This window comes from Ictalurus punctatus, chromosome 21 (assembly GCF_001660625.3).
Source record: "Ictalurus punctatus breed USDA103 chromosome 21, Coco_2.0, whole genome shotgun sequence".
Classification (NCBI taxonomy): domain Eukaryota; kingdom Metazoa; phylum Chordata; class Actinopteri; order Siluriformes; family Ictaluridae; genus Ictalurus; species Ictalurus punctatus.
Window position 1 is genome coordinate 14,355,891 of NC_030436.2, and position 16,954 is coordinate 14,372,844.

The 16,954-nt window shown below is 36.9% G+C and overlaps 1 protein-coding gene across 2 annotated transcripts; it reads left to right on the forward strand.

Moving 5' to 3' along the window:
* Nucleotides 1–3,106: 3,106 nt before the first annotated feature.
* On the forward strand, nt 3,107–12,150 carry LOC108255196 (sodium- and chloride-dependent neutral and basic amino acid transporter B(0+)). 2 transcript variants are annotated; one of them, XM_017450959.3, is made up of 14 exons: nt 3,108–3,273; nt 3,445–3,607; nt 5,756–5,887; nt 6,714–6,875; nt 7,268–7,403; nt 7,824–7,956; nt 8,130–8,270; nt 8,379–8,607; nt 9,136–9,261; nt 9,551–9,669; nt 9,763–9,862; nt 9,957–10,066; nt 10,182–10,349; nt 10,776–12,150. In XM_017450959.3, exons 1-14 carry the CDS (start codon nt 3,217–3,219, stop codon nt 10,911–10,913), a joined length of 1,914 nt encoding a protein of 637 aa, XP_017306448.2. In that variant the 5' UTR covers nt 3,108–3,216; the 3' UTR covers nt 10,914–12,150. The 2 variants fall into 2 exon arrangements, with proteins under 2 accessions (XP_053530161.1, XP_017306448.2); XM_053674186.1 differs by lacking the exon at nt 8,130–8,270 and having other exon boundaries at nt 3,107–3,273.
* Nucleotides 12,151–16,954: the final 4,804 nt, after the last annotated feature.

Below are 16,954 nucleotides of genomic sequence, written 5' to 3' on the forward strand. Positions count from 1 at the left end.
CACCGATTCATCACATTGAAATGAAAACCAGTGACACCTGTGCAGGTCCTGTTCTAACTGTCCCATCCATCTGAAGAAAGCAAGGAAACTCTCCTTGCCACTGTGTTGGCACTGAGCTGGACATCAGTGATAGCGGACTTCATTTCTGTCTTGCTTTTGTGGTCCCTGAACAAAGTTTCAGCCATCGCAGTCATCTCCTTCCTTCACCGCGGCGCCATCGGTGAACGGCTTCTTATGTTTTGTCACTTTAAGTGATGCCTCTGTTACAGAATTTCCTCTCTTTATCGGTTTGGTGAATAAAGATTGTTGTTTTTGTTATGTTGCTTTCAGCTGCTTCACTTTTCCAGTTCGTAGCCCGCTACCCACAGGAAAGTCCGGTGTAAAGTTACCATGAACTTGAGTGAAATGGCGCTCAACATCGCATCTCTTACCGACAGCAGCGCCAGCGCCGCAAATTAGGCTCGCACACATCTTCCGCTTACATTGGTGAAGAAACATTCACTCTCCCGTTCCTATGGAAATAGTATGTGTTCTTCATTTTGTTTGGTGGAACACTGTCTTTACTCATCCTGAAGCAAAGAGCATTTTATAGCTCATACTATAATATAATATGAGCATGATGTGCTTGATTGAAACTTTGGCGTGACGTCAGAAGTGGCAAATAAATACTACATTTTGATTGGAGGGGGCGGGATAGGAAGTGGTATAGCCCACTCTGATTGGATGAGATAGGAAAGCGTTTCCAGAATGTCTTCGCGAGCTATCTACAATCAGGCCACGCGCTACTGGTAGATCGCGAGCGACGTGTTGGAGACCCCTGCAGTCTAATCTAACAGTTTTATTGTTAAAGTCAAGAAGTAGTGCACATAAATGGCTTAAATAGCCACAAGTTAGCCATAAGTGCACTGCAGGCTGTCTGTGACTAATCTGTGTTGTTTCCCTGAAATATGTTAATATCCCGAATGTAATGGTTTTTTTGTTTGTTTTTTTTATCATTCACGAGGACAAGGTTTCTTTTTTACAAAAAGGTTTCACACAGGCGTGTGTGTCCTGGCCTTGAACAATACTCCCTTCTTAGGCCTCAATGAGCTTCTGTCCGTTTCTATCTACTGAAAGCTCCCTTCCTAAGGCCTTATCCTAACTCCTTAATTGGTATCTGGCCTCAAGGTTATTTACTTACACAAGCGAATATCTACTGCCAATTTATTGCTGTTCAGAAAGGTGCCAGCTGATACAGAAGAACAATTATTGTACACTAAGACACAGAGTTCATTTAACTCAATACACACTCAGAATATAACTTGATCAAACATTGTTCTATGGATTTTAGATTTCTAAATTCTAAATGTTGGTTAGAAAAAACTATGGAAAATATTTATGAAGCGTATTCAATATGTGCAGCTAACATTAATTCTAATGTTAGTTGCACATATTGAATACACTTGTGCACTTTTACATTCTGTGCAGATTCATTCGTTGAACCATCTAAATAGTTAATTGCTAGAACATCAAAATTATTTTATTTTGAAAACTAAATCAATTAACTGTGGAGATGACTAATCAAATGCAGTGGGGTTTTTTTCTGCAGCTAATTATAGTGCTCAAAGATGCACAAAAACAACCTGTTGACAGTGTTATGCGGGTTTGACACGAGTCAGGCCTGGTGGCTTGGTTAAGCCTTTATTACAGTCATTTGCAGTCTTAGAAAAATATAAGTAACCTTCGATGACATCAGAAACCCAAGAACGCAATAAACAATGCTTGCATGTATAAGAATACTTGTTTGGAAAATTGTCAATATTAAATAGATCATGGAATTCTCCTGACTAACTTTTACATCGGTTACGAGTGTTAAGTTTCTAATGTCTTGAGTTGATTTATTAACCCGTTCCCAGTCCCCCAACCAATAAATGTATGTAAAAAGTATAAGCGTGTGGGGCTTAGAAAGGGTTGAATAATCTGTGTTGTTTCCCTGAAATATGTTAATATCCCTAATGTAATGGGGTTTTTTTTTATGCACGGCCTAACTGAGTATATGTGTTCAGAGGGAGGAGGGTCACTGGAATAAAGTTCTGGAATAAAGTTCTGGAATAAAGTTCTGGAATAAAGTTGGTTCGACGTTCGATATTCGCGGAAATGCGGAAATTAAGGGACCGTCTCTAAAGTTACATACAAACACGTTCTAACTTCAACAGGATTTGAAGGGAATGATGTACAGTCACACAACCAACTGTAAAGTCTTCAACTAGGTGTCAGCAATGATCCACACCTTTTAGATTTTTGATATTTAACAAAATAAACTATTAAATCATATATAAATATTGTCATGTATTTTATTACTGCATGGGCCCATACACAAAATATACCATTTTTTAAACCTCAATAGCATCTAGGTGTCAGGCATGAGACACACCTTTTATTTTTTATATTTATTAAAATGAGCTATTAAATCACATTTAAATTAGACACGAATTTCACTACAGAATGGGCCCATACACAAAATATACAATTTTTAAAATCTCAATAGCATTTGAAGGGAATGATGTACACTCACAAAACCAACTGGAAAGTGTTTGTTTACAAGTGTGTGTTGTGTATGTAAGAGAGTGTGTGAATGAAAGAGAGAGACTGAGAGAGAGGGTGAGAGAGTGAGAGAGACACTAATTGATTACTGAGCAATTTGATAAGATTACTATGATCATTTTTCAGAGTGAATGTCACTGCTGCAAGAGGTGGTTTCATGTGGCAATTAAAAGAAAACAAATAAAAATGTTGGAAATATTAAAACATTCATGGATCATCATTTCTTTTAATTCTTTCATTAATAGGACATCTATTTTTTGAAGAAAACCATGCAATCCAGCACGAATCATTTTAACCCCCTTTATGCATTCATGAAGGTTTTTTTTGTTCCTGCAATGTAGGGTTAATTATCAAAAATCTAAAAGGTGTTTGTCATACCCGAGACCTAGATGAACACTTTCCAGTTGGTTGTGTGACTGTAAGTCATTCCCTTCAAATGCTATTGAAGTTAGAACGTGTTCAATGTCGTATGTAACTTTAGAGACGGTCCCTTAATTTCCGCATTTCCGCGAATATCGAACGTCGAACGAACTTTATTCCAGTAGGAGGGTTGTGGTTATAAAAATCTCATTACTTCAACATACTGTCTGCACTCCCATTCATGTTCATCATTACTGTGTGCTGCATTAGAGTATGAGCGAACACAACATGACACATTCAGTGCTGGAAAACGGCATTGCAGATGATCAGGTAAAAGCTATGTATTGTATTTCATTTATTTGAGTTTTAATTGTATTTGATGTTCAAGAGTTGAATAAATTGGATGGAGCGGTATATGTATTATATTATTCTAGTTTATGAGTTAATCCATTATAGGTGTATAGTTTGTATTAACATGTATAGTTTGTTGAACTGTTTTAGGAAAACAATGCAGGTAAAAACTCCCATGTTGGAAGCATGGATGAAAACACAGACAGGGGGAACTGGAGCAGTAAGGGAGAATATCTGTTGTCTATGATTGGATATGCAGTTGGACTTGGAAACGTATGGAGATTCCCGTATCTAGCGTACAAACATGGAGGCGGTGAGTGAGCAAGGTTTCATCAAAGTGTGGGACTTTACTGTAAGGTCCACAAATATGCTATATATCAATACTTAACTAATGGTTTCAATCATTAGCAAAGGTGTACATATTAATAAGCTCTAAGACATAGATGAATAGCCATTCATGGTAATCGTTATCTATTAACATGTCCTTAACTAATCTGTTTAATTAATATCATGACTATATTATCATTAATCATTAATCATTAATATCATGTACTTCTGTATTAATGTGCTTCTCTGTTTTGATGGTCTGACCGGGTTAGAGTTTCTGTTTATTTAATTTTATTAGTTTTATCTCCTCGGCTTTATGTGCTACACTGTTATATTATTTGTTACAAGTCTTTAAAAGGTAAGGACATTATATTTATTATTGTGTGCAGACTGTTTATCAGTCTTGGTAATTTTGTTGGTTAGTTCAGCTTACCCTCCGAGTTGTTTTCACATTGTGGACAACGTTCGGTTTTTGTAGGCTACACTGCTGTCTCATTTGTTTATGGAGACTTTGGGTGTGTGGATGTTTGGAGGATTGTGAGAGTAAGCAGAACATGCCAATGCTTTGAAGGATGTGAATTGGAACAGAGTAATGTTATTTAATTGCGAATCTGTTTTTAGAGGATTTAAACCTAACATGGTGAACAAATTATACTATAGAATTCAGGCAATTTTTACTGGGGTTATCTCATACAGTGTAGCAAGTAATAATCTGGAAAAACCTTTGTAATATTACAGTCTAAAACTGGATTTAAAGAGAAGCAAACTAGTAAATGAATCACATGTAAATGAATCACACGTAAATGAATCACATGAAAATGTATCACTTGAATATGAATCGCATGAAAATGAATCTCATGAAAATGAATCACATGTAAATTAATCGATCACATGAAAATCTATCGCTTGATTATGAATCTCATGAATATGAATCTCATGAAAATGAATCATACGTGATTAATTCACATGTAAATGAATCACATGTAAATGAATCACATGTAAATGAACCATATGAAAATGAATAAATAAATTAAAGACAATTAATATCATGACTTATGCAGTATTAATAAAGATCATTCACATTTTGCACAAAATGTAGGTTAACCAAACCTTTAGGCTATTTAAGTAAGTTAGGACAATTTGCAGTTTGAAGCCAACACCACTTATAATCCAAATTGCTTTATCAGTGTGATGTTATAAAACAAAATGTAAAATAAAAAATTTAACTAAATAAATAAATAAATAAAGGTTTTGTTTAACATTGAGTTGCTGGCAGATAAACCTACATTACAGCCTATAATTTGAGTTCATCTAGGTTGTTTCCAAACAGACTCTTCATAATGACTCGGAGTTTGTGAATAGATACGATTAATTATTTTCTGATGTCCTAAGGATTAGTGAATGTAATTAATTAATTAATATTAGTTTAGGTATTAGTAGATTGCTTATTTGTGGACCTTAAAATAAAGTGTTACCAGTGTGTCATATTCATATGATTCATATGACTCTTCCCATTATGTCCATATTTGTCCATTATGACCCCTGGTAACCCTTTAGTTCATAACACTTTACTTGAACTCTGTGTCATGACATCGATGTAATACACATGTCTAATGCAACATACCTTCATAAACTGATGTACAGTTTCCATGAATAGTAAAAGTTGTGAAAGTTGTACATAGATAGATGATAGATATGCAGACTTGCACATGACATAGTTATGCCTGCATATGACATATGACACTAAGCACATGATATGGTTATACCTGTGTTACTAACTTAACCTTACGGTGGTGTTAGTGGAGATCTTAGACACCTAGATAAGCATTTCAAGTATGTCATGTCAACTGACATAAACCTGCATAATCATTTAAATAATTTATGATGGTTTATTCCAACAAGCATACCCTATCATAAAGACTTTGATGACACCTAGGGGTCATTTAGAGCCAAACTCCTCATAGACTGAAACTCGAACTGGGGATTGAGACAGGATAGCTGGAGCTGTGAATCTGGCAATGCTACCTCCCCAGTAGGCAGGAAGGGCTTATGTAAGGTCATGTAGCCTTATAAACAGCACTTTTCAGTAAAGTATTAACCTAAATTGTACACTACATTGATTCTCTGTTATTAGGTGCCTTCCTCATTCCTTACGTGGTCATGCTGTCAGTCGCAGGGCTGCCACTCTTTTTCATGGAGAGCTCTGTTGGACAGTTCTGTAGCCAGGGACCCATTAACATGTGGAAATCTGTGCCAATATTGCAAGGTAGGTAGATGCCTTATCAGTGATTATTATATAGTATACATAAACTTTATATAGTGTAATATTATTACACAGTGATTGATAATATTTTTATCTGAGTGATCTGTTTCACCTTTCTAAATATAAATTAACATACATACAGGTGTCAAATTAAAGTATTAAAAAAATTGTCTCTGTTATGCTGTGAGGGGAATTCTACTGGCATGGTTTGGAGCCACTTGTCTCATTAAAAGTGAAGAGTTACAACAGACAGGATCTAGAGGCAGAGGGGTCTAGTAGTTGAAGTTCCTTGGGGATGGAATAGCTGTGACACAATTCAGGGAATACCTTTTGGAAGAATGGTGTTCATTCCAGGGACTTGTAGAATTTTATGCATTTTATTCTTCTTCTTGATGTTGTTTTTATTTTAATTTATCACCTGTCAGTATTTGCGAATTGGGAACATGATTCAGTCTACAGAAGTAACTGAGTGATATGAAAATGTAATAAATGTTTTAAGTGCTTAGGCTCTACAAGAGCACTTTTTTTTGTTAATTTTTATGTTGGTTATAGCTACTGCGATGCAGATAAAAAAAAGAAAAAACTGAAAGAATGTGTTGCCACTTATCCTAAATATGCTTTCTGGATCTTGTGTTTATCATCTTTAACAGAATGAGAATACTGATCATTTCACATAAAAAAGGGAATGTGTATTCTCATCTTGTTTAACCCCACTGACTCCATTAAATGCTTAATAATGTAATAACTGTTAAATTTACTTAATCAAGTCAACCCTCCAAATGAAAGCAATACTGACCATATATCTTTAATTGCCTAATACCTTTCTCAGGTGTTGGAATTACAATGATGGTGGTTGGCACTTTTGTGTCAATCTACTACAACGTCATCATCGCATATGGCATCTACTACATGTTTGCATCATTTCAGTTCCCATTGCCATGGAGCGATTGCTCAAGCTGGTCAGAGATGGACTGCAACAACACTGTCAGAGGTTTGTCAAGCCCTTATCTTCATCACTGTTACAGAAATGTCACATTATTCCATGCAATGCACTATAGGCTGTATCTGTTTTCTTAGAAATTTCATGAATGTGTCACTTCTAATTTAACATGAGTAAGCAGCATTTCTCTTGGTTGGAATTTTGCTTATCATATTGAACCCACTGAACCTAAAAAAAATAAAAATCAGATTAATGCAAACTTAACTAATGCAAAGAAAAAATTGAAAAAATGTGACCATCTGCTACTTACTGAAATTCCTACAGGTAATTGCAGCACCTGCACACAATGCTTAACTATAGCCAGGGGCTATCAGGGGCTACTGCTGTTTAAAACTACTGAAGGATACTGATAATATTCTGAATTTTGTTTTTTATCTCAACAGAGTATTGCAATATGACTGCCTATAACTTGAGTCTCATAGCTGAGAATGTGAGTGTGGTGGCTGATGGGAATCAAAACTGTTCAGAAGAGTTCTTGATTAGAGCCCCATTACAGAGCACCAGCGAGCAGTACTGGGAGTGAGTTCCTCTCTCTCTCTCTCTCTCTCTCTCTCTCTCTCTCTCTCTCTCTCTCTCTCTCTCTCTCTCTCTCTCAGGAATTTATACAAATCAATGATTTGAAGAAACATTGTGTCGGACAGAAATTCAGCTTTTACTTGAAAAAAACAAAAGAACAATGAAACAAAATCCCACAGGACAGCAATATCTGAAAGTTTTCACCTTGATCATTTAATTTGGAAAAATGCAGCTTTTCTTTAAAACACTGAAAGTCTAAATGTTTTCCTTGCTGAACTTAAGATTAGGGTCAATGTTAGGTATACTGCTAGTGCACCGAATCTAAGTAAATCTAATATTAATAGTAATAGAAAAGTGCTCAGGATTTTTGTCATTTTGTTGTGAGAAGGATTTTAAAGTTACCATGAATAATCTGTCGTTTAGCCATGTAGCCCTCCAGCGCACTAGCAGTATGGATGAGACAGGGTCAGTGGTTTGGCACTTGGCCCTCTGCCTGCTATTGGGTTGGATCCTGATCGCTGCAGCTCTCTACAAAGGCATCAAGTCTTCTGGGAAAGTGAGTACTGCATATTAACAAATATTGATTTTGAATGGTTAATATCCTGGGTTAAGATCAGTAAGGTATTAGCTGAGTATATATACCTATACAGTGGAGACCGAATCAGATTGAAAACAATACATCACTGGTACTGCTGTAGAGGTGACAACCTAACATTTATATGCCTTCAGGTTGTGTATTTCACGGCCATATTTCCATATGCGGTCCTGCTCATCCTGCTAATACGTGGCGTTACTCTGGAAGGCGCAAGAGACGGCATTGAATATTACATTGGCTCCCAATCTAACCTTACAAAACTAGCTGAGGCTGAGGCAAGATTCAACATTCAAACTGAGTCTCTAACACCAATTTCTTTCTAGCTTGTAAAATAATGATTATCCTTACACTTCTGCATTATGTTGGGTTCTTTACTCTCACAGGTTTGGAAGGATGCAGCCACTCAGATATTTTTCTCATTGTCTATTGCATGGGGTGGTCTAACAGCACTGGCGTCCTACAACAAATTTCATAACAACTCGTACAAAGACTCCATTATAGTGTGCATCACAAACTGCAGTACTAGCATCTTTGCTGGCTTTGCCATATTTTCCATCCTTGGACACATGGCACATACATATGGGAGACCAGTTTCAGAGGTTGCACAGGCTGGTAAGCTTTATCTCTCTCTCTCTCTCTCTCTCTCTCTCTCTCTCTCTCTCTCTCTCTCTCTCTCACTCCCTTTTTTCTCTCCTTTAATTTGCAAGTGAATTTAGTATTCTATATTCAATCCAATTAAATTGGATGTGTATTTAACTTTGAACAGCAGACATAGTCACAAATCAGATTTCCAGAAATCTGGATTTAGATGAAGATTTCTAGTAAATGTATAACATTTTTGATTGGAATACTTGGAAGATGTTAAACATCTTTAGCAAATTGTATGGAAAAAACAGTGAAACATAGATCAATTGTGGCTAGAAGAATAGGTGCTTTTATTAATTCTAATTAATTATTACCTATTAATGGCGTCCAAGGTGGGAATATTGGTTGGTTGAATGACAACAACTTTAAAAAGAGTACTTGGAAGTATACTTCATGTTTTTGGAAGAAATAAAAAGGTCACATTTCTGGATCATTGACTGACTAATGGGTATCACCAGAAAGTAAGAATATGTTTGTTTTCCTCCACATTTTAAGAGTTTGGACTGGCCTTCATTGCTTACCCTGATGTTCTTTCCAAACTTCCTATATCTCCGCTGTGGTCCATCCTGTTCTTCTTCATGCTCATAACTCTTGGTTTGGACTCTCAGTTTGCTGGAATAGGTAGGCTTATTGCTTACATTCAAGTATACAAACAAACAAAAGAAAGACATGACATGCATAAAAATATCATTTTCCTTGCAGAACATAGAAATACACGATGTAAGTGCATGCGTGTTATTATGCCAAAATTTGCAGAAAAGAACTGTTGTGGTTAGATATTTTTCATCTATCAGTTGCTTTAACACAAGTCTATCATTGCATAGCATTTGTACTCTGCAGGCATTGTGTCTCTGGAAGGAAAATATTAATCTGTTTCAAATATCTGACTTAAACATCATCTGTCTGGCAGAGGTGATCATAACATGTCTCCAAGATGCTTACCCACAAATCTTAAGGTCTAAACGGGGCCCCGTTACTGTAGTCATCTGTATCATACTCTTCCTGCTTGGCTTACCATGTGTCACTGGGGTAAGTAAATTTTCTGTTTTCTTTCTACATACTCATGGGAAAATATCGGAAATAAAATGGAAAATATTTAAGGCAGACTTGTTGTCTTCAAAGGCTGGTATATACTGGGTGAATCTGATAGATACCTTCTGTGCTGGATGGATTCTTCTGGTGGTTGGATTGTTGGAGGTCTTCGGTCTCACCTGGTTATACGGTGAATATAACATTTTTTAAAATTATTTGTTGTTTAAAAGAACTTATGGCTTTTCACTGATCAGTTTAATTCAGAATTGAACTACTGCTTTCAGGTGGAAACCGGTTTATCCAAGACATTGAAATGATGATTGGGACCAAGTGCACCCTCTTCTGGATGTGGTGGAGGGCTTGCTGGTTTTTCATCACTCCTGCTGTTCTCTTTGTGTGTATAATATGCAACCTATATAAAGTATTATTCAAATGTTAATAATAATAATGTTTTAGAAAGATTGTCAAGTTTGCCTGAGATAAAACATGTACTGCTTCATATCCTCCAGGTCATTCTTGTCTGGTCACTGTACACATTCACTGCTCCCACATATGGCTCAGTGGAATATCCACAGTGGGGCATTGCTCTGGGCTGGTGTATGACTGCCTTCTGCCTCATGTGGATCCCAATTGTGGCTGTCTGGAAGATAATGAAATCCAGTGGAAGCTTTTGGCAGGTAGGACAGGAACTTCTTGTGTGTGTTTGAAAATTAGGATGCAACAGTACTCCAATAATAATAATAATAATAATAATAATAATAATAATAATAATAATAATGTATCACTTTATAAGCCTTATGTGTTCGCTCTAGAACTGACATATATCTGATAAATTTAATACACTAGAATACTTATTATCTTAGGGAGTTTTTCCTTGCCACCGTCGCCACTCAGTGGCTTGCTCAGTTGGGATAAATTCGTACCTTTAATATCTGTATACCATGTTGATATTTCTGTAAAGCTGCTTTGAGACAATGTCTATTGTAAAAAGCGCTATGCAAATAAAATTGAATTGAATTGAAATTGAATTGAAATACTATTGTCAGCATCATGTATCTTAGATACCACAAAGACATTTGACGTATATGAGTATCTCCTTACAGCGGCTCAAATTAACATCCTCACCCACTGAAGACTGGGGTCCTTACCTGGAATGCCACAGGACTGACCGCTATGTTCGCAGACAGATAAAAGACACAAATGTCTTTGTAATCTCAAACCAAAACACAACCAGATTATAAAATAGTTAAATTTTGCATTGTTTTTTTATTTATTTTTTTGTCCATTACATCTATATTTTAACGTTAAGTTGGCAATGCTTTGTGGATGGTACAGTATCATTAGACCTTAAAGCACAGTAGTGCTCACTGCCAATTTATCATCTACACCTGCCATGTAGCTCACTTAATATGTATAGTGTTACAATTACTGACTGCAGTTTTCAGCCAACATCTGCGCATGTCCGTCAGTGGAATGGAACCACCATAGGACCATCTTTAGCTCCTCATCAATGTTCAGTTTCTGACATCTGGACTGTTGTTAGATGGATATTTTGTTTGGCAGGTTATGCTGCATCGCCTGATCGACAAAAACATCCACTAACATGCCATCACCATTTTAGCATCTGTGCTATGTTGAGGGTGCTGCACCACCCACATAATATCTGCTCATCAGAAACAAATGTGTAATAGTCAATAACTGTTTATCTAATAAATACCCTGCAGTATATGGTAGTCTTATCTAATAAACTGACAACTGAGTGTATAAAATCATTAATAATTCCCATAATTTGGGACTATAATTGTGGAATCAAATACAACAGCTTTACCTCTGTTAAGCGCTGACACTGGAGACTCCTTCCATACATGTTGAATAAATGTCTTATAAATGTCTATCTTAGCAATGATTATACTTTTTCTTTGATGAATAACAACACATCTTTTCAGTACACAAATCAGTGTGACAAATCAGAAACTGTTACTATAGAAACAATCTGTGAGTTGCCTTTCATATGGAAATACTGTCAGAGTCATGTTTTTAGTAAGTTAATCAAAACCTTCTGACCAAGCTGATTAGATTCAAGAATAACATTTTATCATTTTTAAGTACAATTAGTCATATAAACATCCGATATTCATTAATGAGTATTCAAACAAAAGATGTCTAATAGCACTTATCATTGTTTAGTGTTTATGGCAACAGGTATTTTCCATAAGCTCAATCTGATACAGTTCCCATATTATGCTGTATTGTTTTTACTGAGAATCAACAGTCAAGTCTTTCATTGTTCTACAATATATACTGAATGTCAAGCGTCTATTTAACTTCCTTGTTAAGATTTTTTGTTTTTGTTTTTGAGTTCTGGAATTGAATGTTTTCATGGTGTTAAAACTGACCGTGTTTAGTGTCATTTCTGTTTTGAATCATTAGCATAAAAACACTATAATTTGCCTTTTGTAATAAAATTGTAACAAATCTGTTTCTTTCATTTGCATTGAATATGACCTATATGAAATCAAGTCTTATAGTCTCCTTCAGAATCGGAACTCTAGACTTGTATGTGTACAAGTATTGATTTTGTTGACAAGCATGTTTGATCACAATTAAAAGCTTTGGTGGAAGAAATGTTATTGCAGGCTCATTGAGGATCCTTTTATGATATGGGTTATGCTACATCCCTCTCTACTGCATAGATTAATCTGATGGCGGTGAACGGTAAGTAATACACATGCCATTAGAAATCAGGGCTTCATCCCAAAACACACTGTACACACTTTGTTCTGACATACTATTTAGTATGATAGTACATGGCATGTGAATCGTTATACCAGTCGCTGATGCGATGATCTGCAAGATCAAAATACAGTACAAAGGGGATGATAGAGAGCTAGCTGTCTAATGCTTGCTACCTAGCTACAACACAAGGCCTTATTGAAGTGTAAAGGTGCATCTTGGCTATTATCTGTCAGCATGCTGGGTGCTCAGGCCTGCTCTTTGCATCTCTAAGGCAGATAGTAGCTAATAGGATTTTCAGTCTGACTCATAGCAGCATGGGACATTTTTTCTTTCTTTTTTTTGACTAAACAGATGAAACCACAAGTGCAGTTTATTTTGCTGGTTTATTTTTATTTCAGAACATCAATGAACATGACTAAAGACAACTCAGATCAATCAAGACGAGAGCAGTTTATAAGCACTCAGATTTATGAACTTGGATTTAAGACCAGTTGCAGCAAGAGCAGCTAGCATCAAAGACCAGGCCAGTGGCACGGTGTTCCAAGTAGGCCTTGCCACTGTCGCAGTTGTAGAACTGGTTCGTATTGCTGGGGTCGGGGTAAAGTCCATTAGCCTTGCCACCACTGCTACTACCACCACTAGGAGGAGCAGGGGCAGCAGTAGCTGGGGCAGGAGTGACGGGGGGTAGAGGCTGGGCAGGAGCTGAGCAACATATAATAGTAAGAGCATCAGATAAATTAATGCGATTGGTTCGTATCCATCATTGCAAATATTTAAATTTCCTTTAAAATATTCCTGTCTATCTTGCCTCTGTGTACAATATCATACTTTCTGTATCAGCGTGTGCGTGTTTATCTTAAATTGAGGTGCAATGCCTAGGGAATTGGTCATCAATTTCTTCTGAAGGCCTCTGTGGAAGAAATAGCCTTAACATGAGCTTCATTTCCTAATTGAATGTGAATGTTGGTGAATGGTCTTGTTCTTGGTGAATGTTGTTGTAGTTTTCTGGGTCTACCTGATTCCAGAAATGTTGTGAATGTTGCTGAGGTTTGAGCTAGATATGATTTTGGAGATTAATAACCTCCATCTCCATCCCTACAGCATTGACATTGAACAGTTCAGCCATCTGCTTTGAAATGTGATTGATGTCTATCTCCATGAAAGGGTTGGCAATGAATGCCACACATGGCTCAAGATTTTCAAAATCACTGAATCTTTCCTCAAATTCCTGCCCAAGCCTGGACAGGAGGTCACAATACTTGAGTGCATCCAAAATTTGGTTGCATTTGTGTGGCTTTCTAACATCTTTACCAATGAGGGGAAGTGTTGCAATTTTTTGTTTTTCAATTGATGAAGGTAAAATGACAGTTTTGCTTTAAATGCCTTCACGGCACTGATCATATCACATATGGTTTTTCTTTACCTTGTTACTGAAGATTGAGCTGATTCAGTTTCTCTGTCACATCACTCAATAATGCAAGTTCAAGCAGCCTTCCGGCATCAGACAACAGGTTAGTATCCTCCTCCTTGCTTCTATAAAAGCCTTAATTTCCCTCAGCAAGGAAACAAAGCGGTGAAGTACCTTACTCCTACTCAACCATCTGACTTCTGTGTGACGGAGGAGATCGCCATACTCTGCAGGAATTTCATCAAGAAACAGTTTGAAACATCTGTGTTGTTTGGACTTTGCTCGAATCGAGTTGATAATCCGAATAACCGGTTTCATGACATGATCAAAACCCATAACCTTAGTGCAGATCGCCTGCTGATGAATGATGCAGTGATGGTTCAGAAATTTAGGAAAGTCTGGGTCCGGCCTTGCAATGTGCAATAACTCCACAGAGTGGCGCCCTATCACGACTGGCCCTGTCTGTTGTCATAGAAACCAGCTTTTCAAGGGACACGCTTTTTTTCCATGAAGTAGTTCTGCAAAACGTTGTAGATGTCGACTCCTCTGGTTGTGGTTTTCAGAGGATGTAAACAAAATAATAATAATAATAAAAAACTCCTCTTTGGTGGAAAAATCATGAAAAACGATCCGGACAAAAACAACCAACTGGGCTGAATCACTCAAGTGCACCGATTCATCACATTGAAATGAAAACCAGTGACACCTGTGCAGGTCCTGTTCTAACTGTCCCATCCATCTGAAGAAAGCAAGGAAACTCTCCTTGCCAACGTGTTGGCACTGAGCTGGACATCAGCGATAGCGGACTTCATTTCTGCCTTGCTTTTGTGGTCCCTGAACAAAGTTTCAGCCATCGCAGTCATCTCCTTCCTTCACCGCTGCGCCATCGGTGAACGGCTTCTTATGTTTTGTCACTTTAAGTGATGCCTCTGTTACAGAATTTCCTCTCTTTATCGGTTTGGTGAATAAAGATTGTTGTTTTTGTAATGTTGCTTTCAGCTGTTTCACTTTTCCAGTTCGTAGCCCGCTACCCACAGGAAAGTCCGGTGTAAAGTTACCATGAACTTGAGTGAAATGGCGCTCAACATCGCATCTCTTACCGACAGCAGCGCCAGCGCCGCAAATTAGGCTCGCACACATCTTCCGCTTACATTGGTGAAGAAACATTCACTCTCCCGTTCCTATAGAAATAGTATGTGTTCTTCATTTTGTTTGGTGGAACACTGTCTTTACTCATCCTGAAGCAAAGAGCATTTTATAGCTCATACTATAATATAATATGAGCATGATGTGCTTGATTGAAACTTTGGCGTGACGTCAGAAGTGGCAAATAAATACTACATTTTGATTGGAGGGGGCGGGATAGGAAGTGGTATAGCCCACTCTGATTGGATGAGATAGGAAAGCGTTTCCAGAATGTCTTCGCGAGCTATCTACAATCAGGCCACGCGCTACTGGTAGATCGCGAGCGACGTGTTGGAGACCCCTGCAGTCTAATCTAACAGTTTTATTGTTAAAGTCAAGAAGTAGTGCACATAAATGGCTTAAATAGCCACAAGTTAGCCATAAGTGCACTGCAGGCTGTCTGTGACTAATCTGTGTTGTTTCCCTGAAATATGTTAATATCCCGAATGTAATGGTTTTTTTGTTTGTTTTTTTATCATTCACGAGGACAAGGTTTCTTTTTTACAAAAAGGTTTCACACAGGCGTGTGTGTCCTGGCCTTGAACAATACTCCCTTCTTAGGCCTCAATGAGCTTCTGTCCGTTTCTATCTACTGAAAGCTCCCTTCCTAAGGCCTTATCCTAACTCCTTAATTGGTATCTGGCCTCAAGGTTATTTACTTACACAAGCGAATATCTACTGCCAATTTATTGCTGTTCAGAAAGGTGCCAGATGATACAGAAGAACAATTATTGTACACTAAGACACAGAGTTCATTTAACTCAATACACACTCAGAATATAACTTGATCAAACTCCATAAACTCCATAAAATCCATAGATCAAATTCTATGGATTTTAGATTATGCTTCTAACTATATATATATATATATATATATATATATATATATATATATATATATATATATATATATATATATATATATAAACCAATATTGATTATTCGATTATGCTTAAGTAATAATTCTAAATGTTGGTTAGAAAAAACTATGGAAAATATTTATGAAGCGTATTCAATATGTGCAGCTAACATTAATTCTAATGTTAGTTGCACATATTGAATACACTTCATAAATATTTTCCATAGTTTTTTCGGCCTTTCTGAATGGTGTCTGTGCACTTTTACATTCTGTGTAAAGTGGGGGTTTTTTCTGCAGCTAATTATAGTGCTCAAAGATGCACAAAAACAACCTGTTGACAGTGTTATGCGGGTTTGACACGAGTCAGGCCTGGTGGCTTGGTTAAGCCTTTATTACAGTCATTTGCAGTCTTAGAAAAATATAAGTAACCTTCGATGACATCAAGAACCCAAGAACGCAATAAACGATGCTTGCATGTATAAGAATACTTGTTTGGAAAATTGTCAATATTAAATAGATCATGGAATTCTCCTGACTAACTTTTACATCGGTTACGAGTGTTAAGTTTCTAATGTCTTGAGTTGATTTATTAACCCGTTCCCAGTCCCCCAACCAATAAATGTATGTAAAAAGTATAAGCGTGTGGGGCTTAGAAAGGGTTGAATAATCTGTGTTGTTTCCCTGAAATATGTTAATATCCCTAATGTAATGGGGGTTTTTTTAAGCACGGCCTAAATGAGTATATGTGTTCAGAGGGAGGAGGGTCACTGGAATAAAGTTCTGGAATAAAGTTCTGGAATAAAGTTGGTTCGACGTTCGATATTCGCGGATATGCGGAAATTAAGGGACCGTCTCTAAAGTTACATACGACATTGTTAAACACGTTCTAACTTCAATAGGATTTGAAGGGAATGATGTACAGTCACACAACCAACTGTAAAGTGTTCATCTAGGTGTCAGTAATGATGCACACCTTTTAGATTTTTGATATTTAATAAAATAAACTATTAAATCATATTTTGTATTTTATTACTGCATGGGCCCATACACAAAATATAATTTTTTTTAAAGCTCAATAGCATTTGAAGGGAATA